Source organism: Anas platyrhynchos, chromosome 15, assembly GCF_047663525.1.
Source record: "Anas platyrhynchos isolate ZD024472 breed Pekin duck chromosome 15, IASCAAS_PekinDuck_T2T, whole genome shotgun sequence".
Taxonomy (NCBI): Eukaryota; Metazoa; Chordata; class Aves; order Anseriformes; family Anatidae; genus Anas; species Anas platyrhynchos.
In genome coordinates, this window is record NC_092601.1 from 3,663,800 (window position 1) to 3,690,357 (window position 26,558).

General features: G+C 36.5%; 1 protein-coding gene across 2 annotated transcripts in view; it reads left to right on the forward strand.

The window, feature by feature from the left end:
• GRIN2A (glutamate ionotropic receptor NMDA type subunit 2A) overlaps positions 1–26,558 on the forward strand; it is a 193,214-nt gene that overhangs the window by 113,133 nt on the left and 53,523 nt on the right. For both annotated transcript variants that reach the window (XM_038187006.2, XM_021277526.4), the window contains 5 exons: positions 6,324–6,438; positions 19,194–19,399; positions 20,862–21,030; positions 21,155–21,308; positions 25,754–25,879. In XM_038187006.2, coding sequence (XP_038042934.1) covers positions 6,324–6,438; positions 19,194–19,399; positions 20,862–21,030; positions 21,155–21,308; positions 25,754–25,879 — 770 coding nt within the window. The remainder of the gene's footprint in view (positions 1–6,323; positions 6,439–19,193; positions 19,400–20,861; positions 21,031–21,154; positions 21,309–25,753; positions 25,880–26,558) is intronic.

The following is a 26,558-nucleotide window of genomic DNA, read 5'->3' on the forward strand; positions in this document are numbered from 1 at the left end:
TTGGTAGTGGCAGGATCCCACTTCGATTGGTTTGTGTGGGAATGACTTCTGATCAGGAGATATGGTATGGTGGTGTAGCAGTGAGGTTGGCACACAAGGATACGCTAAATTTAACTTCCTGCCGATGAGCATATTTTAAACACTAACAACTAGCTATTTTCGCTTATTTTAATTCATGTGCTCTAAGTGCCCTCTTTTATAGCATAAAAGTTATTCTGTATAGTGCAGTAGCTCTGTACAGTTAAACAGCTCTGTACATTAAACAGCAGAAAATGAATTGATGAAACTCACATTCATCTGGTAGTAAAACTAAACTTCACCAGCATCCTTATGTGATGCTGGTACGCTGATAAAATGAAGAAATTATAGAAAATTTGTATCAGAATTTTTTCCCAGGTCAGGTCGTTTTAGGAAGCAAAATCAGTTTAGGAAGCAGAATCCGGTAGCAGCTTAAGGGCTTCCAGAACACTTACCCTTTATTGGGATGCTAAACAAAAGCAAATCAACAACAACAACAAAAGGGCAAGCATGGCCTGTGTTCTGCAGCTAACGCAGCCAGCTTTCAGGGCTGGAAGCAGGCCTTGAAATCAAAAATATAAATGTGAAGGGTATTGGAGGTGGTGTTGCTGCAGAGTCTGCCTCCTTGTAGAGAACCAGGCAGGCTTCTCAAGGATGAGTCTGGGGCGCTGCTGCAATGGTGAAGCAAAATATAAACATATTAGCACTTTTTACAAAATGTTATTACTACTAATAAAAGTAGCTTACTAAATCTGCTGGAGTTTGATGGGTTATGCTAGTCTGTGGCACCTGCCTAGCCAGCTGTGTCCTTTCTCATTTCACTCCCACCCTGTCCCCCTTTTAGAAGGGTTCTCCAAAAGTTTGGTTGCTGGTCTGGCAGAACTGGGGCAAAATGACATTTTCAGACCTGGTGGCATCTCATGCTTTAAGGAGCAGCTGGCAGAAGGTACAAGTAGTTGGCGTGCCATTCCTTTTTCACAGTCACCGAGCATATTGTTCCCAAAATTTGATTCATCCATGCTGGCTCAAGGCCTAGGGAGATGCAGCTCCAGGAACAGGAGTTATATTCAGGAGAGCGAGGGCTGGGGGACGTGAAGGAGGAGGAGGAGGCACGAAGAGGAAGAGGAGGCTCTGTCTTTGCATCATTGGGAAGGATCTGAAGTTAGAAAAAAAATCCCACGTAGCCTAAGATATAAAATTGTCTTGAAAAAATGCTTATCTGTTTGAAAAATGCATCACTACCTTGGTTAATAGTGATCTAATTCTGATCTGTTTCTGTACGTACTTCAGACCCTGTTACATATTTTATGTACAGAGTTTCTCAATTTAATTTTATAGACATTTTTAAGAAATCTGTTTCTTAATGATAAATCACTTTTTGTCAGGTTTCTCTTGATAAGTATTTTCCAGATTTCACAGCAGCACCTATGAGGTATTTCATCTACTTTAAAACTCATGTTGGAAGTCCCTTCTTTGGGAAAGGAGGCAGAGAGCTGCTTTTGTGAAACCTTTATTTCCCGAAGTCTCCACTGTTTCTCTTCATTGCCTGCAGTTGTCACAGATTTGAAACACTGCCCCATGGTGAGGAAGGCGCTAAATAAAAAAATGGTTGTCTGCAGTGATAGCATCTGAGGGATTTATTGGGTTTGCTGAGCTGATTTCCGCTGCAGGGTAAGGGCCGGAGTCACAGGCTTGAGCTCTTGGAGTCCCGGGGGCTTTCTGCTCCATGCAGCCATCAGGTCTTGTGATGGGTTTCTCAGTTCTGATAACAAAGTTCCCTTGCTTGGAGGTAGCTTAGGAGTGATAAGTTTTCATTACTGCCTCTGCCTTACCCATTCTTTTTTTCCCAGCTGGTGATCTGTTCTGGAGCTGGGCACTGGGCAGATTTCACACTAATTTCAGCCCAGGCATGCTTGCTTGTTATGAATTAATATTTGCAAGGATGTTCCCTGCCTGGCATCCCAGAGGTACAGCATGGGGAAAGGTACTCCCAGGTGAGGACTTCCCTGAATACTGGAATGATCTTTGTTTGCGACAAAATGATCTTTATAATTTTCATTATTTTTACTTAAAATATATGCTTGCCACAGAATGCACTAAACCTTGCTTTTGCTCTCAAATACTTTCATCTATTAGGGCAATGCTTGTGTATCTTGCATATACATACGCGTGTTAAACATCAGAAGAAATCCTACAGCTTGGAAGCATGTTTGCTGTTGTGTAACTAGAACAAAAAGCCTCAAAGATTCTGCTCCAGGAGTGGTCACAGCATTGCAGGTGTTTCAGCTGACCGTTAAAGCGGTCTTCTAAAAACTGAGGTAGCACTCTCATCCTTCTGCTGTCTTCCCCCATAATAGAAAGTGGAGTCAGTGAAGTTGTGATATAATATTTAAAGTGTAGGAAGTCCTACCTTACTGAAATGTGTTCTTTTTCTGGAAAATATCTGAATTTTAATTTGGGTAAATACTGCACAGTTTTGGCATTAATACGATGCCTTATTTGAACTGCTTGATCTTTCTGAATCTATAAAAATTAAGTTGGAAATCTTCAGAGGAGTGGTTTTGTAACCTTGGTGCTTCAGATAGTTGCTGTAAATTCAATGTGAACAGTTTTCTGTTGTGTTTTAGCGCTTCTCTTTTTCAGTTTTGTTGGAGAAGGTAAAAAAAAAAAAAGTATAAATGTTTAAAAATGCTTTTGAAATGTAGTACAGGCTTGGCCCATTTTATGATAAAAGCCTGTTTTGAATTCAGTATGAGAATAGCTTAACTTCTGCCCCAAATTCCCATCTTTCATACATGTTTCACCTGGGGAGTCTTAGTCATGAACTTGGATTTTCAAAAGTCAATTAACACTTCAGTATCATACCACCATCACAAGGCCTCCTGCTATCATGTCTTTGCAAAGGTTGTAGCATTAATGAGGTGTGAAAGCAGATTAACTACTAAACCAAGGTGTATGCTGAATTGCCCCATTAAAGTAAGGAGCTCAAGTAATCAAGCATTGCAATTATTTAAGAACAGGAATAGGCAATTCCAAAACTACTTCAGAAATATGTTTTGACCAATTCAGAAAACAAAGACATCTTGCACAGAACTAATCTTCGGCAAATTTAGAACTTTGTAATAACGTAGTCTATAAATGCTATTTTTTCCTCACTCTTCCTATCTAGGAATAGAGTAGCATGCAGTTGTTTTTCAGAGAGACAGGTACCTTAGGATCCTTGCCAGTAAAAGCAGAGCAGGACGTCTTGTCCTTCGTGGAGGAAAAATACAATTCAAAAGTGAATGTAGACATTAGTCACTGGTTTCTGAAAAACACACTGGCAATTGATGAATTTTGTACAGGAGACCCTGCTTGGGAAAACAAGAATCCCTTTGAAGTTCTTTTTTATTGCTGCGATTTGAGAAACTGGGGTAGCTCAGACTGCGTCATTCACTGATACCTTTGTAGATGAGTCAGGCAATATGTGTTTAAGAGACTTCTACAGATTAGGGACCATTTTTTAATTTGCAGATTTCACTACTCAATGGTTTGAAAATTCACATTTTAAAATATACAATGAATCCAGTTTTTCATTTTAGATTTCATCTGTATTTTGAAATGCTTGAACATTACTGCAGCTACAGCACTGAATCTTCTTAAGGCCATTGAATGGCTTCTAGTCTGGAGGATTTGCACATAAATCCCCAAAATGTGATAAGCGGTGTTTGAAATCTGGGGTAACAATCCTATCAAAATTCACGAAAAAGTGTTCAATTCAACCAATCGCCAGGCTTTGTAATTAAAATCCTGACTGGACACCAAAGCCTTATTTGTGGTCTAGTCCTTAGCCAGACACAAAGTCCTCAGCCTCCAGTTTTGTAGAGATGAGCTCATTCGTGCCTGGCCCTATAAGAAGTGGGCATTCCTTGTGGGGGGCTATTTCATCTGTAGGAATTTCAAAGGAGAGACCTGTGAATGAGGGTGCATAAATATGAATACAAGTAGTGCATGCTTTCACATTATGTCCTTACTTTTCCCTTGCAGTGTTCTCCTCAGCATGTTGTTCCATGGGTCACAATGCACTTGATTTTCAGCAGTGAGTGAGCGTTTTGCTGGCTTTCTATGTGTATGCACAAGTTCTGTCCAGTGGTTTGCCGCTTGCTCTTGAGGTGGCAAACAAGCTTTTTTATTCCTGAGCAAGCTCTTTTAGTGCTGGATGAAAAATTTAGTATACGGGAAATTAGTTCAACTGAAAAGCAAAGTTCTGCCGAGGGGAAAATTTTCACGCTGCAAGTCTGTCATAAAATATGTGTTATTGCAGTGGGTGAATTTGCAAATTACTGTCAAACCGGTACTGAATTGTGTTAATATGGTTGTTTAGGGCAGTGCACATTTAATTATTAACTGTTATGATACAATGTCATTATTTCTTCTGGGTCTATGTTGTTTTATTTAGCGTGTTTCTGCTGGGATTTTCGGTCAGCTAAGTCTATACTAAGCCTCCTTTGAACAAGAGACAAAATAATTATTTCAATGTCAGATTCACCAGGAGACCATACTGCTACTAGAAAAAAAAAAAAACACCATGTAAAATGTATCAGTTTCTTGTGGATAAAACATTACAGAAGAATGAATGAAGAATATCTAGAGTAACTTTAATACCTTCCATAGCACACCCATCTGAGGGATAGGATGTGAAAGTGTTAAGTGGGGAATTCCAGAAGGAGAGCACCTAAGAGAAAACCTGGACTGAATTCATCCAGTGGAATACCCTGAGAATCAGTGTAGGTCTCTATAGACTGTGGATATAGGGTGGAGGGTACATTATCTTCTGGAAGTGCCATAAGATCTTCAAGTAGGATGGGACTTCAGGTTTTTCCTCTCACCCGCAGGATAGCTTGGTCAGGCTCATGTTGACAACCTAGAGTTAGATTTTTTTTTCAGTATGACTGAAGTACATCAACAGCAATACCATAATTTTACTCACTTCCCTTTCGTGCCCAAATTTCTTTGGTGAGAGAGTTTCAGACAATGTGCAAAATGATAGATTTTTGCAATATCACAGTCCAGGGAGAGCTTGGCCTGTGTGCAGACTCTTGGCAGCAAGTTTCCATATTTGTGCTTTAAATAAAAACTGCAGTTTCTCATCACTCTTTCTGACCCTGGAGCAGTGGAAACAATCTGTTCTTGCTGAGATTTACTGAAGCTATGTAGAAATGGAACAAATATAAATATGGAATTATGTTACAATTCCGTGGAAAATTTTGAGAGAAAATTATTTTGTGAGAAAAGTCTAGACCAAAAGAACAGTTTATTAGATAGTCAGAATGCCGGCATTTCTGAACCACCAAAAGCACAATGCTTTTGAAAAGAGGCTATGTGTTTCAATGATGAATGGAAAGCAACAATTAGAAAGTAGACTATATTAAAATTAGCAAAAACTAAGTAAGGCATTTAAGACCTTCAACGGCAATGACTTGGTAGAGATGATGTAATCTCTGCTGATGACAGGATTGCTTATAAGGAGTAGTTTTCTGTCCTTAGAACATGCAGGTTAGCATGTTCAGTAGAGGAGGAGGAAGATGGAGAAAGCAAACAATAGTGCTGTGGCTCCTCTTATTGTAGTACCCCGAGTAATATCCTTCCATTGACAGAAATTTACACAAAATTTTCAGTTGGATACGTTTTCTTTTTGAAGCTGAAAAGTTACACAGGAGCCTGTGGTAAATAAACAATTTTCTTGGTTCAATGCTCAAGTGTAAAGGCAGGAAATTTGGGTTTGAACCAACATTTTCAACAACAACAACAAAATCCTCCCTCTTTTTTTTCATTTGAAATGTTAATTAGCTTATATATGTTTTGTAAACCACTGAAAATTAACCTAAATAAAAATAAAAATCTTTTTTCTTCTTGAAAATATTGAAATGAATGAACTTCAAAGTTTCTATGTCTGTCTTTTTTTTTTTTTTCTGAAGTTATTAGTGGAAGTTATTCATGTTTGTCAGAGACAGCATGCAGCAAAGCTGCAGTGTCAGGAAGGGCTGATAGGACTCCTGGAGGTCTAAACAGATGAAGCCAGAACAGATACAGTGACCTCTGAGTATTATACTAGTGAGACGAAAGTGTGATGTTACACACAGTTCTGATGTGGATGTGTTTAAAATGGTACTGAAACACTTTATGTTTTTTTACAGTGTTAACAGAATTTAATGCATGGACTTCATCAGTGCTTCTGATGACTGAATTAGCTTGCTCATTAACTGCTGGGACAGCTCATTAATTTTTCACTGTACCTTTTTTTTTTTTTTTTTTTTCCTTCCTAGGTTTATGATGAATGTGACTTGGGAAGGTAAAGATTTGTCCTTCACAGCTGATGGTTATCAGGCACATCCCAGGCTGGTGGTGATTGTACTGAACAAAGATCGCGAATGGGAGAAGGTGAGCATCATCTGTAGGTAAAAGATTGAGAGGAGGTAGGAGAGACTTGGTAGAACCCTATTAATGACAGGTAGACAGATTAACATCACACATGTCAATGATGATATTCTGCTGTAGCAGGTTTGTCACAACAGCTCAGAGAAAAGTAATTTTACTTTATTCTGAGTAGGTCTAATGAATTTTAATAGGGAAAGCAACATATCAATGAAGGTAGGCCACATGGATTTCAGAAGATTTATGTGAAATGTACATTACATTTCTTCTCACAATTTGGTAAAATAAAATGGTCAACTGAAAAATTTCCTGAAACTTGAATTTTAACTAACTTTAACTACTGAAGCTTGGGTGGATTTATATATCTTGACATACTCCAGGAACTCTACAGAAAAGTCCTTTTTACTTGCTTTTTTTTTTTTTTTTTTCCTTCTTTCTTATCTTTCTACAGGTTTTAAGCAGATTTTATTCTCAATTTTGGCTCTGATGTTTTGCAGGATTATTTGTTGTCCCATGTTTTAAAAATACAGGACCTTAGAAACTGTTTACACTATAAGAAAAAAATACAGCTGTACCACCCCACCCCCAATTTATTTTAAATTCATAAAGCATGATCATGCATTACCTAAATTGCTGCTGAAATCTATGAGCTCTTTTGTCTTATAGTTTTAGGATCCCATAAATGTTCAAATCCAGTTTGTAAGACTGCCAGGCTCTTCATGATGTTGAATAATAATGACAAAATAAGAATTACTGTAGGACATCTCAGTAAATATGCTAGTCATGCAAAACACTGAGAGTAGTTGTAGATTATGCTATGTATTTCTTGATGTTCATTTGATGCAAATTTAATTCTCTTGACAAATTTAATTCTATGGAAATGTGTCAATCTGAATCTTTGGAGGAATCTCTTTCTCAGTAACAATTTTAAAATAGGCTAAGAAATTTTCATAATTCTGCAATGGTCTGCACGTCACATATAATGTTCTGGAAAAAAAATGTTATTCTACATGGGGAATATTAGTATGGCACCAAAGGGAGAAAATGGTTATAGAGGCAGACTACAATGCTCATGGTATCATAACTTTATACATTTATTATCTTGAGACTTCTCTAAAGAGGCTGTTCACAGCACAAGAGGACATAGACGTTCTTGAAATGAACTAGCAAATGAGAAGAAGTGCTGAATATATGAATCAACAATATTTCCAGTAAATAGTTTGGGCCTTTGTTAACCTTTGAGTGTCTCCCATAAGAGAGAATGGAAGATTTAGTCCAGCTTTTTCTGTATCTAACCATGCATGTTGTACAGCATGTTGTACACCTGCTGCACTGGGCTACAAGGCTCTCTGTAGGCTGAGGCTTACATCTTCCATCTGGTAAATCCCTCCGTGTTTGAGGGGTTTCTGGAAAGATGAAGAGTAACTGAAGGGGTGCTGCTGCCCAGAAAATATGATGCATCTACTCCTAGCTGCCCCCTTTGCTTTAGGGCCCTTCTGGTAGCAGGCAAGACAACTTATTTTGGTAGAGACAACCTGCCCCTAGCTGCAGCTTTTGTATCTGCTTCTGTCATATGCCTCTGTCCTATGGGAAGGCAGCCAGGTTTAATTATGTCAGAGGGCAGAAGCAAAAGGCAGCCAAGAACGGGCTGTCACCACCAGAATTATTCTTCCAACCGCAAGCTGATCTCTGCCTCCGTGGATGAAGACAAATAAACTGACTAATCAATTATCCTGGCAAACTGGAGGCAGTGCTCGGCCTTGTTGGAGCACCCCACATTTATAGCAGTAGAATATCACTCTGCGCTTCAGAAATAGCAGAAATGTTCCTCTGACTTAGACATGAGAAGACTCTTGCCCACCTCCTGGTTTATTTGTACATATCTGTAGTGCCATCTTGACATTCCTTCCAAGTTTCTTTCCTCACTCCATATCTTGTAGGAACAAGGAGAAAGAAATTGGCTTTCTCCTTGAACTGTTTTGCTTGGTTTCAAAACTGTCAAAGTTACTCATCTGAGATACAACATTTTCTGCTTTGAGTTTCCTGACAGGTGCATGCTTTTATTTCTAATTACAGTATATTACAGTCTTATTAAATGTTCTCAATCCTATAAGGAAAACATCAAGTCCTAGAACCTAATTAAATGATTTACTCATGTGAAAAACCGACAATGCAACACGATGCTAATAATAGTAACGTAACTAATGTACACAGAAATTGCAAATAGTTACTTTATTATTCATGTAAAAAAGAATAATTGTGTTGTATGGGACAATTTTTTACCAAGTATTCTCCTGAAAATACAAGATTTAATATGAAAACTCAATTTCCTGTGGTTTTAGTTTAATAACATGCTTTTATTTAAATACATTTTTTTCTTTGGTCTCAAAAATTGATATATTTGACTCAGGGCTTGAGGTTATAGAAAATACATTCAAGCATAGTTGAAGAGCATATATCTTACCCTTAGGAAAATAAGTTCTTTTTTCCTTTACAAATGACTCAGTATCAATATTTTGAAACGGAAACTTCACATGTAAATGGGGTTGACTTGGGGATTTGTCCCATATCTGATTCTGGTTGGATGATAATAGTTTGAAGACTGAAAATCACTTTTGGGCATGTTCAGCAGGCATCCAGCAAGATATTTTGACAGATCCTAGAGCAGCTGCTCAAACTTCTGACATCAACATTCATAGTCTTCCTGCTATATCTTGACAGCTGGTGGAGCTGCTGTTCTTAGGCAAGAGATTTTTAAGAAGACAAGCTTAATGTGCTTGTTTCAATGAAACTTGATAAATTTGCCAGAATTAACAGTGCTGCCCCACTATCACCAAAAGTCTGCAGGAACACTGCTAATGCTGAAGAAAGTCTCAGAGGTCCATCAGTAGCAGCTGCAAGTCCCCCATTAAGCTTATCTCAGTGAGGTGTGACCTGGACATCTCACCCAGCCTATTAACTTCGCTGAGGTGCAGACTTCACAGTCCATTAGTCTTTTCCTTTTTTTCTTGAATTTGGAAAATTAATTGAAAAAAAAACAATCAATCCAATATTAAAATCATATACTTGAATATAAATAGCAGTGGCAAAATTAGGTTGACAAGGAACGTGGCCAAGAAGGCCAACAGTGCCTTGGCTTGCATAAGAAACAGTGTGGCCAGCAGGGCTAGGGAAGTGATTGTCCTTCTGTATTCAGCTCTGGTGAGGCTGCACCTTGAGTACTGTGTTCAGTTTTGGGCCCGTTGCTACAAGAAGGATGTCAAGGTACTCAAGCGAGGCCAGAGAAGGACATTGAATCTGGTGAGGGGTTTGGAGAGCAAGTCTTATGAGGAGCGGCTGAGGGAGCTGGGCTTGTTCAGCCTTGAGAAAAGGAGGCTCAGGGGCGACCTTGTCACTGTCTACAGGTACCTTAAAGGAGGCTGTAGCGAGGTAGGGGTTGGTCTATTCTCCCACGTGCCTGGTGCTAGGACAATGGGTAATGGGCTTAAGTTGCGCCAGGGGAGGTTTAGGTTGGATTTTAGGAGGAACTTCATTACTGAAAGTGTTGTTAGGCGTTGGAATAGGCTGCCCAGGGAAGTGGTTGAGTCACCATCCCTGGAAGTCTTTAAAAGACATTTTGATGTAGAGCTTAGGGATATGGTTTAGTGGAGGACTTGTTAGTGTGATGTCAGAGGTTGGACTTTGTGATCTTGGAGGTCTCTTCCAACCTAGATGATTCTGTGATTCTGTGGTGAAAGTGCATGATCCATTTGCTAGTGTATCTTTTGTCAGTAGCTCTGTGGCCTAACCTGACGGCCACAGCAGATACAGCATGCTTCTTAACATGTGTTAGGTTGTTACTTTCAGTGTTTCATCCATGTTGCTTACTGTATTTAGTCTTACTGTAAAGTAAGACTTACTCTATCCTAACACTTGCTGTTGCATGCAAGTTGTATCTTGTTTATGTATTAGTGGCTTTTACTTGGTTAAGGGAAAGGCCTTTAAGCTTTTACTATGCTGAATTGTTTGAATTGTGCCAGTTGTTATGCAGCATTCTTTAAATCCTGTATTCCCAAGAAGGCAATGCAGGATTTAAAGATTCTCTCTGCTGCTGTAAAGGAAATGTAAATGCCATGGAAAGTGGTGGTGAAGTGTACTTTGTTCCTGTTATTTATAGCTAATAGTTAAGATTATGGGAGTAGTGTGGGAGCTGCTTTCAGAGCAGCTTTTCCTTTCTGGAGGTAAAGGTGTGGCCGTTTAGACACATGGAGAGCTGAAAGATATTCAGTATGTGCCAAGGGTGACAAAAAGTCTTCCCTACCTGGCAGGTGGAGCAAAGGCCGTCCATTTGTTCATCTCCTTCCTTTCTAATGACATAATTAATAAATAAAATGATTTCTCTGGCATAAATTTGACCTCCTGTGCTACACAAAGTTATTTGGGACATTTCCCAGTACCAAAGCTATATCAACCACTGAGGATCTGGGGAGTGCTGATTAATAATTCTGTATTAAAAACGAGGCTACAGGAGCTAGTAGCTTTTCTTTCTTCCCGTTTGTTTATAATCTCTGTGGGTACTTAATTTTCCTTTGAGCCCTGATGGTCCCAGTGTTGGTGCTTTCCTGTCAGTGTAAGGAGCTGCCATGAGGGAAGAGCAGTACATTTGCATACCCCATATGAGATTTTGCAGCAATTTTTGAAAACTTCAAAGTCCTAAAATGGATGCCTTCAAACCAACTAGGACTGTAAACCATTCCCCATTAATAAGATATGAAAGTGCTCTCATCATATTTTGTCATTTAAATTTAGAATGTCATTGTGAAATGTGGACCTTGATCAACATGCAGAGACACAAAAGTTTGCAGCAGAAGGAAGACAACAGATGCTGTTTCTGGGGAAAGGATTTTGCTTGTGTGCTTTGTTCCGCAGCTACTTGTTATTGCTAACCTGACAAAGTCAATTTATGCTTCCTAGTTATTCTGTTAAGACTTGCCAGAGTAGCTCTCCCTTGTAAGTGGAAAAGTGTGGTGAAATAAAAGTAACAAATAGTTTTTCTATAAAGCAAGATGAATTAGATTTTGTGTTTGCTCAGCATTATTTTCTTCCCAAAAGTGCGACAGCTCAAAAAGTATGTTTGCTATATATGTGTGTTTGGTGCAGAAAAAACATCACTTTTTTTTTTTTTTTTCTCTTTTCAAAGGTTTGGTCGGGTAATCCTGGGAGTGCATTTAGCATCCGTGTCATCATGTAACATTTTTCCTTACAAAAGGATGATGACTGTGTTATTGCATACAGTTCCCATCTGCTGGGAAGAGGGTGATAGGACTGAGTTATTTGTTTGTTTTCTCTGAGATGCCTGTGTGACAGACTTTCTTTTCATGCCAACACTGACATTATTTAGAGACTGGCTTAGGGTGCAGCAGGAGAGGGAACTCTTAGGGGTACAGTAATAAGTAGCTTTGCAACTTTTTTTCCTCTCTTTACGCTAGCTGTGTATCTGTAGCTGTTACACAAAACCACACCAAATAGTTCATTATTGCCCTCTTCTGCTGCAGTGTTCAGAAAATGAATGAAGGGAGGGTGAGATGAGGACCCTATCATTGCTAATTCAGGCAGACATCAAACAAACTCTTCCATATTCTCAACTATCTTCTGTTTTTCGTCCTCTATACTGTAGAGATTAAATGAACAGGAAAATTCCAGAGCACACATGAAGAGGAAACAGGAAAGACTGTAGATGTTTCAAAGAAACGCAACGATAAATGTACATGTATTTGTATAACGGGAGCACTGCTTTGAAGTCCACGCTTGAAAGTTTTATAGGTTTTGCACCTACAATAGTGAAACAAACCCTGTATGTGTGAAGCAACTTTATGTATGTTGGTATGTAGGTATTTATTTTAAGAGTTCCAGTCTTTTGGCCATAAATAAGAGGTTTTATCATTTGGGGCAGGATCCTTCCCAAAAACAATCCTATTGCCCTCTTTTCAAGTGTGGGTCATCTTCCATATTCCTCTGGGATTGAGGCCACGCACTGCTGTGTTAGCAATCTAGGTAGGAATGACAGAAATTTATCAGAAACATCTGGATATTTCCTGGCTTTTCCATACAGCAGAGTAAAGCTTAGTTGGGTGCAGCTTTTGACAGTTCCATAGCAGAGCATGTCTGCCTTTTTTGAACATTATTCTCAGCTTGAATTTTCTGGTTCAAAAAAGTTTGCTTTATAAATACACACTATTGGGTTTATTACTTGTAGCTCCATTGCAATGCATTTTTACATTCCCCCTCTGTTTTTGAATCTAACAATGCAGATATCTGAAATGAAGCATCCGCTGAAAATAAGCTCAATTTCACTTTTAACTACTCTAGTACTGTTAATTGAATTCTTTGGAGGTCTAGACAGAATGAGAGCTCACCTTCTAAACATACTTCTATGCCTTTGCACTCTAAGCATGCTATTCTCTTCTTTGTAGCTTGATTTGCTATAGATTGTAACTAAATATAGTTAATTGAGTTTGTTTGGAGAATAAATCAAATTTTCAGACCTGTCGTCGAACTATTCAGTAGTTCCATTTTACACATTGCATAATCCAGAAGTCCAAATACTTCTTCTCTATTTTATTTAATGCTTAATTAAATGGTTGTCATTCTAAAAACAGAGATTTTAAAGAACACATTTTAGAAAAAAATGTCTATATTTTTCCTGTGTTTTTAATGTGCCTAGAGAAGGAAATAATTCTTTAGCACATGGGATTTTCTAACAGCACGTGGTTGCAGGTGAAGATGGTTGTGTTACACTTAAATGGGGGTTGATTTTAAATAGACTTAATCTACTAGGAAAGAGGAAAGGAAGGCAGGTGAGACAGAGAAAACCATCCTGATTCATCTATAGCAAAGTTTCCTGTCATTACAGAGTGGCTACACCAAGTATAGATGTTGCATCTTACGTTAGCTTCATTTTAAATGCAGGATGGCTGTGCCTGCCACACCACTTCAAATATGTGAGATTCACCTTGATGCAGCTGGAATATGTCTCTGGCTGCCTACTATTAATGAGCTGTGCTTTCAGCTGGATTCTTTGGAGCGGTAGTCTTGCTTCCAGGAGCTAGTGGAAATTATTTCTCTGACCCACGCTAAGTTTTGAAATCTTAAAAAAAGTTTCTAGTCTGTCTTGGAGAAAAAAAAAATAAAAAAATTAAAATTTCAAATTCTATCAATTAATAACTCAAGCCAAAAAAAAAAAAGAAAAAAAAAAGTATTTAGTCGGGACAGCTGAAATTCTTTTATCTCAACATATTTTGATAAATGACCATATATTTCTATATAGCAAGCCCAGGACTATACATGCAAATTCTTGATTAAAGCACCTTTTTTATTTATCTTTTTGGACATCACAAAAGTGCACTTTGATCAATAGAATAGAGTAATTCAGTTGGAAAGGACCTTCAAAAATCACCTAGTTCAACTGCCTGACCACTTCAGGGCAAGAGGAACAATTCTTTCAATTTTACTTCAGTTTTCTTTCAAATTCAAATTTCTTTCAATTTTTGTTCTTTCTAGAGGAACAATTTTCTTTCAAGAAATGAGGAAAATGGAAATTATTCTCAGGAAAGTTCTTTTATAACATTATTCCACCTTACAAATAGAAATTTGGCAATCTGAATGTCAAAGAGTTCACTTGAGATCAGTGCAAGTTGGAACTTTTAGGTGCTATATGGTTCCAGCACTGACCAGAGAAAGGCTTCGGCAGAGAAATTAAGTTGTGTGGTGTTAGAATGCAAAGATGAAGGATATATTGCCAACAGTGCTTCAAACATGCAGATTTCCTGTGACTGCACTATAGTTTTTATGTGCTGCATATTATATTCCTTTTATGTAACAGCCATTTGAACAAAAGATTAAACAGACTTGAGCAAATGATCAGTATTTTCCACTTCTTGTTTCTCTCTCTCTGTAAGAATGAGTATTCTGCTGACATTTGCTTTTAAAATATAAAGCTTCTAGTAAGTGCTTCATTTTTTCTGCAACTTTCTGCATCATGTGGTAATTTACAAGAAACAATGTAGATATTAAGCCTTTATACTTTTACAATCACCTGCCTTGCTTTTTTCAGATTTCCTTTTGTTGTACTGTGTGATTCAAATAGATCAGATTTTATTCTGAATTCTTTGAAAATCAACCCCAATGAGTCAAGACGTGAGACAATTAAAATTGTTAGATAAAAACTAGTAGCATCAGGTTGCATTTCATTGATATGTAACAGCAGTATCTTTGTTTTCTGTTTCATAGTTTTACCTTCATATTATCAATGGTTTAGCATAGTCCGCATTACAATGGTAACTTCAGATTTCATGGCTATTTCACGAATATTTGTATCAGGGGTACCAGTATTATTAGGTAAGCATGCTAATTTAAACAGGAGCACTTTCTTACCTCAAATCTAGATGCTTGAACTTGGTTGGAGGATGCCATGTTGAGTTCATTTCATGAGTAGCTATCATGAACACGAAGTAGCATGTTCTAAAAACAAGCACTGCAAAACACTGGAGACAGTTGAATTTTGAAGCTGTCCAGGTTGGTAAGCTATTTCACTGTAAAATGGTTTATTCAAATATCACTTGTCTCCTACTGAAAATAGCAGTTGAACTTTTCATATCCTACTTTCTGTATTTTACATATGAACTTTTTTTTTTTTAATTTATTTCTAGAGTATTTATAGTGGCCTTCCCTTCAGAGGTGAAGTCAGGACTTGCATGCTTTTTTAAACTCAGTTAATTTTATATATATATATAATATATAAATATATATATATATTTGTTATAGTTAAGTCACTTTAACAGTTAGTGCTGAATAAGGACTTAACATTTGATTTTGCACAGAAATTTTTACAATTTATAAACATGTCTCTATATAAAGTTCTGAAATCATTCAACATGTGTTATAACTTGTTTTTTCTTCCCTAAGCTTTTGAAGGTTTCAAAGGCATTCAGAACAGGTACTGATTGGATCTAGAACTAGATCTGACTTTTCCTGAAGTGACATAAATGCTGATCTTGCAAGACACCAAAATATGTATTCAACTTCATAAATTCTCTTAATCTCAACAGAAACATATTCATGTTTTAGTTTTCCTTAATCTACAGCTTTCCTCTCTCATTTCAATCCTTCACTCTGTAAAAGAGTTGATACTATTGGTAGCACAAAAATGTTGAAGGATCTAAATAATATACGAGGATACAAAACATTATGTAAATAATTAATACCCTTCAGATTCTTATTCGCAATGCTATAATTAGTTCTGCAGAGGCTGAAAGTCTTCTAATGTAAGTATAAAAATATTTGTGTATTTTGACTATGTGCTTTAATTGCATAAAAATAAATTCTTACCCTTCTTTTAAAATAAATGAAAAAGGGAAAAGCATTTTAATCATTCAAAACTGTAGCTGAAAGATAGAAAGTGCAACGTGTTCTTCAACAATATTACTATTGCAAAATCAAAATACCAAATGAAGAAAGCTGGTTACTTCCAAGTCTAGTATCAGCAACAGAGCAAATCCATCATCTATTCTAACCATTTAATAATCAGAACTAGCAAATACAACACAAATATTTCCCAAGGAAAAGGAGTGACTCAGAGGCATTACTCTTCCTCATTTACTATTCTTAGCCAAACAACAAAGCTTTTCAGGACTTTTCTGCCATTTGCTTTTCTGCTGTTCTTCATGACTTTGAAATCTTTTGTTTGTACTTTTTGCCATTGTGCTTTCTGATGCTGAGCGTTCCTGACTACAAAGTAGGGATGACCTGCAATGGACATGAGATTTGTGCCTGTATAAAGCCCTGATGAATTCAGTGTGACTTCCTGGAAGTGCAGCAGTAGACATCTTCAGGCAGAGTAGTAGGGATGGCCCTGAGACCGAAGTGAAGGTCTTAATTTTTAATTACTTTTTCATAAAGGTACAATCAGTGAGTATGGAGATAATGGAATGAAGAGGATAAAAACGTTTGAACCTAACTTTAGAGACCTGCTCAACACACATTTCTGTACAGATGCATCTGTCTAAAAAACTAGCATTTCAACAAATTCATCCCTTTAAAATCATCAGTGGGTGTATCCTCCTCAAAACAATAAGATGTGGGTGAATTATTGAAAATATATCATGAGTCCTCTTTTAAAAACAAAGCAATCATCACATTTTTGATAGGATCAGACAAACTCATATTATGGTGGGCTGCTTGTATTCCAGTTGATCCATGTGGCAACAATACACAGTGGAGATGGCTTGCAGGGGGAAACGCTTTGAATTACATAGACCTGTATCAGGTAATGTAGTGTAATGTAGCGACAAGTGCTGCTACTGCTATACTCTGGGACATGGAAGCGCAACTGAGATCCAGTCACATCTCTTTTCTTATTGCTGGTTGGAAAAGGCAGGCAGGCAGGCACATTTTCCACTGCTGAAATTCATCGTTGTACTTGGCATGTTTTTTGTTAGCAGGGCTAGGGAGGTGATTGTCCCCCTGTACTCGGCTCTGGTGAGGCCGTACCTCGAGTACTGTGTTCAGTTTTGGGCCCCTCGCTACAAGAAGGACATCGAGGTGCTTGAGTGGGTCCAGAGAAGGGCGATGAAGCTGGTGAGGGGCCTGGAGAACAAGTCCTACGAGGAGCGGCTGAAGGAGCTGGGCTTGTTCAGCCTGGAGAAAAGGAGGCTCAGGGGTGACCTTATTGCTCTCTACAGATACCTCAAAGGAGGCCGTAGTGAGGTGGGGGTTGGCCTGTTCTCCCACGTGCCTGGTGACAGGACAATGGGGAATGGGCTTAAGTTGCGCCAGGGGAGTTTTAGGTTGGACCTTAGGAAAAACTTCTTTACCGAAAGGGTTGTTAGACATTGGAACAGGCTGCCCAGGGAAGTGGTTGAGTCACCATCCCTGGAAGTCTTTAAAAGACGTTTAGATGTAGAGCTTAGGGATATGGTTTAGTGGGGACTGTTAGTGTTAGGTCAGAGGTTGGACTCGATGATCTTGAGGTCTCTTCCAACCTAGAAATTCTGTGATTCTGTGATTAAAGTAGTGATCTGTCTGGAATTGTCCCTGCTCCAGGCAGCCAACATTGTGGCATACTTAGGGTGTGGATAAAAACTATGTTCTGTAAGCTAACATAAACCAGCACAGGTTCTGCTGTGAATGAGATTATGTACCATAACTTGACAATCAAACTTTTTTATTTGCAATGGATCCGTGTCATAGAGTTAAATAGATATGTTTCCCTTTGCATTATTATTACTATTATTATTTTTATTATTGTTATTATTGTTGTTATTATTATTATTATTCCACAAAGGCTTCATCCCTTGTGTTTTGGTTAAACTTCATGCTAAAACTTTAAGCAGTATAAATCCAGTTCCTGATTCCCAGTGATTTAGGTGTGATTTCCTAATTCCCTTGGGATATTTTGAATTTCCTAATCAAAGTATATAGAGATTTGGCATTTCTGCCTCCTACATTAAAGTTCAGCAAAATACCTTGCCTCAAAAACAGGACAGAAAGGAAACTGCAAAGGGCATGTACTTATGTGCTTCCCAAATAGGAATGAATATAAATCTTGTTCTTCAGGAACTTTTGTGATTCATTTTAAAGTCTTTAGAAGACAGAAGGAAAATAACAATTTTGTGCAGTTGTGTTTTTTTTTTTTTAGGACCCGAATCTCTCATTGTACTGTTAATTCCTACTGTTTTCCTTGCAAAACAAATATTGTATCAGTCTCATGATTATGTTATAATTTGTTTAGCTAAAGTAACTGAAGGATTATTAAAATGTGTTGGTGTAAATTATGTGGACTGGTAGCACATTTATATTATCTGTCATTACTGCTCGGATAAGCCATACAATTAGATTTATGGATATCAAGTAGTTAAACAACCATTAGAAATAAAATGGTAGAGCTTTCAAAATATTTAAATACTTTTTTAACCATATTCCCCTTGCTGGTGTTCTGGTAGTGGAAAAAAAATGCAGATTAATTAAGGTTGGGTAATTTATAATAATGAACAAAAAGACGATTTTAAAGTAAAGTTGGTTATGCTCCCCCCAAAATCTTAAAACTGCATATTTACTCTAAAGGTTGGTGTTTGCTTGATTACTTGCTAAACTCTTAGGATTATTTCACAGTAACTAAACCAGAATAAAATACATTATTTCTAATATGAAACCGTGTCATGTAAAATTCTGCTTGTGTGTACTAAAACCCTCGTCTGGCCCACCTTGGGAACCCTAGGACTAGGGTGTAAAATACTTTCACCATGACTTTTCAAACAATAATGGTTGAAGAGTCCTTTCTTTACAGAACATACAGAAATAATGTTGGGATACTTTGTTCATTAGCCTGGTGGGAATTAGTTTTATTTTTCTTGTCCCTTTTTTCTTTTGAGGCCTATTTTCTTGTTACTGCAAATTGGTCCCAATTACATATGGAGTGTCTGGTTGCTGTTCTGGTTCAATTGCATATGACAATATCAAATTTCAGTGCACCTATAGCCAAGATCGTGTTAACTGTTATCATCCAGTCTTTAAATAACTTTACGTTACTTTATTTTCCCACTTCATATGACTACTAAAGATTCCTAAAGTAATTTTGATAATAAAATTTATTTGATAATAAAAACCTAGGACTGCTGTCTTTTTACTCTAATTTCCCGTACCTATATCCCCGTGTATTTAATGAGATGTCATTTGTCAAATACAAGCAATCAGATATCAGCAGCTTCTGTATCTTGGCTTTTCAGGTGGGGAAGTGGGAGAACAACTCACTGAGCCTGAAGTACTCTGTCTGGCCAAGGTACAGCTCTTTTGCAGACAGTGAACCGGATGATAACCATTTGAGTATTGTCACCTTGGAGGAGGCTCCCTTTGTCATTGTTGAGGATGTGGATCCTTTGATGGAAAGTTGCCAAAAAAACACCGTGCCATGTCGTAAATTTGTCAAAATTAAGTAAGTAAATACACAGTGTTCCTTTTTTATTTGTTTGCTTTTGAGTGCAAAATGTTCATCTATTTTCTCATTAATGCTTTCCCTTATTTCTTTTGTTGTATATACATTTTTTCTCATACTTCGCTGTTCTTGATTCCTACCTTTGCTTTTTGTTCTGTATTTCTCTTCCTCTTTCTTTTTCTCTTTCCTGCACAGCATGCTTTTCTTTACACATCTTCCCTTTCAATACATCAGAAGGTTCTGGTTATATACATATAAGTAACATTGAGTCAATGACAAGATAGTAAGTATGTAGTAAATTCAAAATCAACTAGAAATGGCCCTTCTCAATCATATGCAAGAAGATAGCATATTCTAAAATTAGATTGTTTTAATGAGTCCTCTTTGAATGGAAACTGTTATGTTGAAATGCGCCTATTTAAATTAGTTTAATTAGTTAACAGTTTAAGAATGCCTTCTATTGACAATAATACATTTATGCTTAAATTTGGTACAAGATAAACTATTCCAGCATATAATACTATGACATACCAGCTAGAGAAAAGTCCATTGCTTTGATTGCTCTGTAATTTTGGAGTAATCATTAGAAAACAGTGGAAAATTTGTCATTGTGGATTCATTAATGCTTCTTCACCCATTAAGTGCTTCAGTCTACATGTTTCCAAAATGAGTATAACATTTTTAATTGAGCAGGTGTTAGGAGATGTAATTGATGTTTCTGAAGTTTTCCAGAAGTTGCTGAATAGTTTCTGAAATCCAGGACATTTTTATTGACATATCTGAACTTCTTAGTCAGGTTCTAAACAACATTTTATTTGTGATTTGAATTTCTTCAAAGTCTGTAAAATATTGCCTATTAAAAAAAAAAATAAATAAAAATCTTGTCTAAGACCTACATGGCTGATCACAGTTTGGGACTCTGGTTTCTCTGTTGTCAGGACTTTTCTGACCTTCCAGAGTGGTCTTTGCACTCAAAGATAGCCTGAACGTCACCTTCTCAAACTGCAGGAAAAGATATAGCACTCACTGCTTCCAGAGCTGTGAACTACCATGCCTTTACACAACTTATATGTTGGGCAGTTCAGTAATTATTAAATTACGTGTGGTACATAATATCTTAAGAGCAGAAGTAATAAATGTTTAATCTAAATCAAAGAAACATCAGTAAGTGGAGACTGTATGAATTGATGGAGAAGTCCAGTAGGAGAGAAACTGAAGCAGAAAATGTTGTACAAGGTCTACCACCATCTTCTATTTATTTTGTCAAGCCACTGTAATATGATTAGTAAGAGCTATAAGCACCATATAAAGCATCCCATGATTTTATTTCTCCATCATTCCAGAAAAAAAATTGGTCACTTGGAAGTTTGAAAAATTGTTCTTTTACAATATGCTGACTCTTGCTGTTGTGGTGGTTCTGTTTTTCCCAGGAGAAATGTTTGTCTTGCTTCTCTTTTAACAGCAACTCAACTAATGAGGGAACTAATGTAAAGAAGTGCTGCAAAGGATTCTGCATTGATATCTTGAAGAAATTGTCTAAAACTGTCAAGTTCACGTATGACCTGTATTTGGTGACTAATGGGAAACATGGCAAAAAAGTCAATAATGTATGGAATGGAATGATTGGTGAAGTAAGTTCTGTTAGGTAAAAGAGCTCTTAAGTAAGAACCTAGCAATGTTTGTTTTAAATTCATTTGGAGAAATGAGGTGTTCTCTACTGAGTAATATTGGTGGTGTCTTCTCTTTGTGGATCAGGTGGTATATCATCGTGCAGTTATGGCTGTGGGGTCTCTCACTATTAATGAAGAGCGCTCTGAAGTGGTTGACTTTTCAGTGCCATTTGTTGAGACTGGGATTAGTGTCATGGTGTCACGGAGCAATGGCACAGTTTCACCATCTGCTTTTCTAGGTATGGTTCTCCAACCCCTCAAGATCATTTAATTGCAATTCTGTAGAGTGGGATAGCTTTCATTGTTAGTTAAGCTAAATAGTGTGTTGACATGTTTCTTAGATTTTTGAATTACATGTTAGGAAGTTTGTATGGTGTCAGCAAACTGATTAATGTGGTTTTTAACACATGAAGAGAGTGCTGTTGGTTTCAGATGCAGTAACTGGAAACCAAATAATAATGATTTGAATACAAAAAAGAATTCCCCAGCATCTTCATTTAGGAAAATTACTTCCTCAAGATCTGCTTACACATTAACCCGTGCTTTTTTAGCCCATAATAAGTTGTCTCATATTTTTCTAGCACTCACATTCACAAAATCATTTAACCCCCCCTTCGTAGAATAGCGTAGAAAAGAAGACTTTGCCGTGATTAGAATAGATCTGACACTAAATGGGCAACAGATACATCTGGCTTCCAAAGACCATATTACTGCACTGCAAAGCTTCTGAGTGTTTTCTTCAATTTTCTGTGTTGTGATGATGGAGTTGAGCAATGGGGATTCAGCATGGAAATGAAAGGCTCGATAGAAAAGAGGTGGGATACAAAGAAGTAAAGATCTGTCTTCTCTCCTTCCCTTGTTTGCTACTTGTTTCTATTGTTCGTTTCTCCTTTCATTATCTGCCTCTCCACTGTAGTGCCTATGTTTGACTTTTATATTTAGTGGTTTGCCTGAATTTTTCAAAGGTATTTTGCAAATGAAAAATAGTGCTAGTGGAGATAAAATAATATAATTGAAACTGAAGGAAAATCAGTATTTTACAGGTATCTTACAGAACAGTTTCACATCTTCAATATGGTGAGCAATTATGACATTTTAATCATTTTATTATGTTACATATTTATTATTTATATATATATTTATATCAGTATAGTTTCTTTTTAGATTAAGTGTAAATTCTTCACTCAATTCAAATCACCTTTAGCCAGTGAGGAACTGATTGTTACTAGAGTATCAGATACAAGTGGGCAAATAATTGTTTTTTCTCATAGCCATTGTCATCATTTATACACAGAGCTTATTTCTCATACCTGTTCCATAAATGCACATTGCAGAGATGAAGCAATAGCTCGTAAGTGTAACATAGTGAATAATCAAATAATTTACCTAACTTGTTAATACCTAAACAGATTTTGTTGGTGGTTAATTTTGTTGTTTACTGAATAGAAGACTGTTTAATGAAATTATGAGAGGCTGCATTTTTAAATGAAAATACTCAGATAATGATTTTTTATTTCTATAAGTAATTGACTTGTACAGTTAATTTATTTTTTAAATTGTACTTTCTATGTGCTGAAGTTATCATTTGAATTATACGGTGTTTTCCTAAATATGTTCCAATTTTTGGCAATTTTTTAATGGACTTTGCTTACTTCTTACCTGCCTCCAGCTATCATCAAAACAGACTGCTTTTGTGTTTTTTTCACAACATCATAGTTATATTTCTACAAATAATTTAATGCTTTTGGTTTAGTTGGATACGTACAGAATTTAAAAAGTAAAAATGATGCCTTCTTGTCAAGCTCTATAGAATAGATTTTTTTTTTTTGTAGAAATCTGATCTACTGCACTGATAAATTAAGTCTGTGATCTCAGATGTACTTTCTGTTTATTTAGACATAGATGAAACTGTCACATCACTGGAACTGCTTGTGTATTTCGATGTTGTGGGAGTAGTATTAAAGTGCTCTGCCATGCAAAATACTATCAGATAGATAACTGAATTTATTCATAGACAGATTTAGTTTTAATTTTAACTGAGTGTCAATTGAGTTGTCTTATGTAACTTTTATGTTTTTTCTTTTTTTTTTATCTGTGAAAAACAATACTATTAAATAGCAATGAAGTTTATGAAATACTTGTTTTCATGATTTACTGCCATCAGTGTATGCAAGTGCAAAATTTGTCTGAACTAGATTTTCCATTCAATGATTGTGTCTAATGGATTTAAATAACTGATGGGCTGACAGCCTCTTCCTCATTATCTGTTCCCAAAGGTGTCTCCTACCAAGAATTTTAGAATAAAAAATAAGAATTTTATCCATGTTAAAACTTTTTCATGTATTACTACTGTTCATGTATACTAGATCCACGATGTAAGTTTTTAAAAAAATCAGTGGGGGTTTTATTCAACTTTTCTATATATTTAAGAGGAAGAGAGTTCATAGGTGAGGCTACTTGTCTTTTTTTTTTCTTTTTTTTTTTTTCTGGTGAAATGGCAAATCTTTTTCATTGCTCTATTTTCTCCATTGCCAATAATTTGCAATGTACACTAACAAGTCATATGCTAGTATTTTTCCGTCATATCATTGTTCTACTTAAAAATTTTATAAAACCTGCTGCCTCCTGGGGAAAAATTCCTTCTGTCCTTTGAGAATCAAATAACAGTGCTGAATGCACAATTTGATCTGTAATATGACAGAAACATCAACTTTATTATTCAATTGATTTTGTACTTGTTCAATTTTGCTACTTATTATAAATGGCTTTTTATTTTGCTGTTGCTTCTGTTGCTTCTACTCCTCATTACCAGACTGCTTAAATTATTAGGGACCATTCTGCATTAACTGTTGTTTATAGCTTGCTTTTTCACTTTGGCTTATTTTGCCCTTTGCCTAATTTAAATTTTGACAAATTACCATTGCTGCTTTTACCCTGATGCTTTTAATAAGAGTTTTATGAGGGTTGCTGACTGTCTTCTATGAGAATGCTGTCAATATTGTATGATAGTTTTATGTGAATTCCAATTAATTCCAATTAATATATGATTACATAGAATATTTATCATTAAGTGGCATCTACTTGTCTGTTTCTGAATTATTTATTTTTGTCTTTTAAGCATTCTGTTATTTTGCTAACTTATTATTCTCTTCCAAAAAATGTCTTTAGTAATTGAAAGAATTTCATAAACTGTCTTTAAAAGATAACAAAAAAAAAACAACAACAAAAAAAACCTGTTCCTTAATCATCTCTTAAAATCAAAAAGAGAACTGTTTGGTTTGAAAATTCCATGCTTTGTCTTGTCAGTTCACATTCAAACTCACAAGTGGTGCTATCTGGAATTTGGTCTTTCATGGTTCCAAATTTATGAAGAAACTGTAGCAAACGAAACCAATCTCATAAGATTTTCACATATAGGCCCAAATTATGATACTTTATTCTAGTTCTTGGTGAATACTTCATGCTAACTTGGGCAAGGTTCAGACTGGGCTATTGGGCTCAGCTCACTTTAGCTCTTGCTCAGAGTCATTTCCTACAATGATAGAAGGATTTTCATTTTTGATGAAGAGATTAGGATGGAGGAATCTCTTGGACTTTCAAAAAAGCAAAGCATGGGAGCAAATTCATTTATTGTCACTTCCAGTGCTTCTTGGTTCTGTTCTAATTTAAAATAGTTATTAAGAATTTTTTCTCACATTTCAGAGCACATTCACGCTACCAGTATTTACCAGAATTAGAGTATAATATGCCCCCAGATAAGCTGACCTAATAAAGATATATTACTTTGCCATACCAAACTTTTGTTGCATTTATCCTTATACAGTTACCACAGGAACACCTGAAATGACAGAGAATTTGTAATCGGTCAAAGCTGAAATTTAAGAACTTTGTGTTATCACATGGTATTTCCAATCCTTTCAAAAAATTGGTGCTTGTTCTGGTATTTGAAACTACTTTTAGTTTTCTGTTCCAACCTACTTCTTTAAGTTATGTTTTTTCTACCTTTCAAACTGACATTCAGTTTTCCATAAAAACCTTTTGATTTCAGAAATTTGCTCCCAGATGAGAGTGAAACTTTCAAAAGAATGTTTTTGCTATGAGTGGAAACAATGTCTTCATTAGAGATAGATGAAAGTGAAAAGGGAAAAAATAAAATCTGAAACCAGATTTGCTTTGAATGCAAGCATTTGGCTTTTTTCCCTAATGCTTTCTGTTGGATAGAAAATCAGAGAGAGAGGTGTACTTCACTGAAACACCAAATGTTTTAAGCATATGCTTAATTGCTTTTGCTCTACAGAAACTGTCATAATGGTTGGAGTATTCTGTTGATAAAAGCATGCATCACAGGATTAATAGAAAAGGATTGTAAACTGAATAAGCCGCAAGTCAAACCAATTATTTGCCACTCGGTGTCAAGGTTAAGACTTTGTTAAAGAAGACAAGTACATAGACTTCATGTTTGAATTGCAACTCGCATTTATGATTTCACATGTATGGAGATTGTGGATACTAACAGCAGTTCTTTGTATATTGCTGCTTAGTTCTAGCAGTAATGCTAGCATTTTTGTTGGTAAAAGCTAATTTAAAGAAAGCCTCTGGGCTTGCCTAGCCTGAGACACTAGAATTCTTGTGATGTGACTGGTTTAATGAACTGTTTCTGTTTCTCTTGTCTGTTTTGCTGCAGAGCCTTTTAGTGCTTCCGTCTGGGTGATGATGTTTGTGATGCTTCTCATTGTGTCCGCCATGGCTGTCTTTATATTTGAGTATTTTAGCCCTGTAGGATATAACAGGAACTTAGCACAAGGGAAAGGTAAGCTTTGCAATTTACACAACCTTAGGGCTATAAAAACAAAGCAAAACAAACAAACAAACAAAATGTATTTACCATCCTTTACCCTGTATCTTTTAAAATATATGTAACATAGGAATAAAACAGTAAAAGTAGTTATGAAAGCATGCTTGCTCTTCATTTAAAATGTGATTTCTTGAGGCCTTATATACTCATGTCTATATTCTAATTCATTGCAATAAAGATGTAGAAGGATAAGAGATATTAGAGAGAGTTGTATTCAGGCAGCATTATGTTAGTATACTGTATCAGTTGTAGGGCGTCAGCTTTAAAAAAAAAAGCATTGAAATAAACTCTTCAGTCTCCTGACTTATGAATTCACAGACAGTTCAGAGATAATGATCTCCAATGGTGATGTTTGTTGGCTAATCTGGAAAAGCAGCTGTTACCTTTTATATAGTTTTATATAGTCCATATAAAAAGGTATGGTTCTCTTGTGGTGAACTCATCCTTTAAATGAGGCCAGTGGCAGAAGGGCATAATTTCTTACTGTGTAGCATTTGTGGCTGTAGAAACTTCTTTTTGAAAATATAGTGACACAACAAATTTAATACAGAACACGTCTTTCTCAGTGAAAGATACAGTTGTATACTATTAACACTCTGACCTGAGAATGATGATTTCATGTACCGTGGTGCCC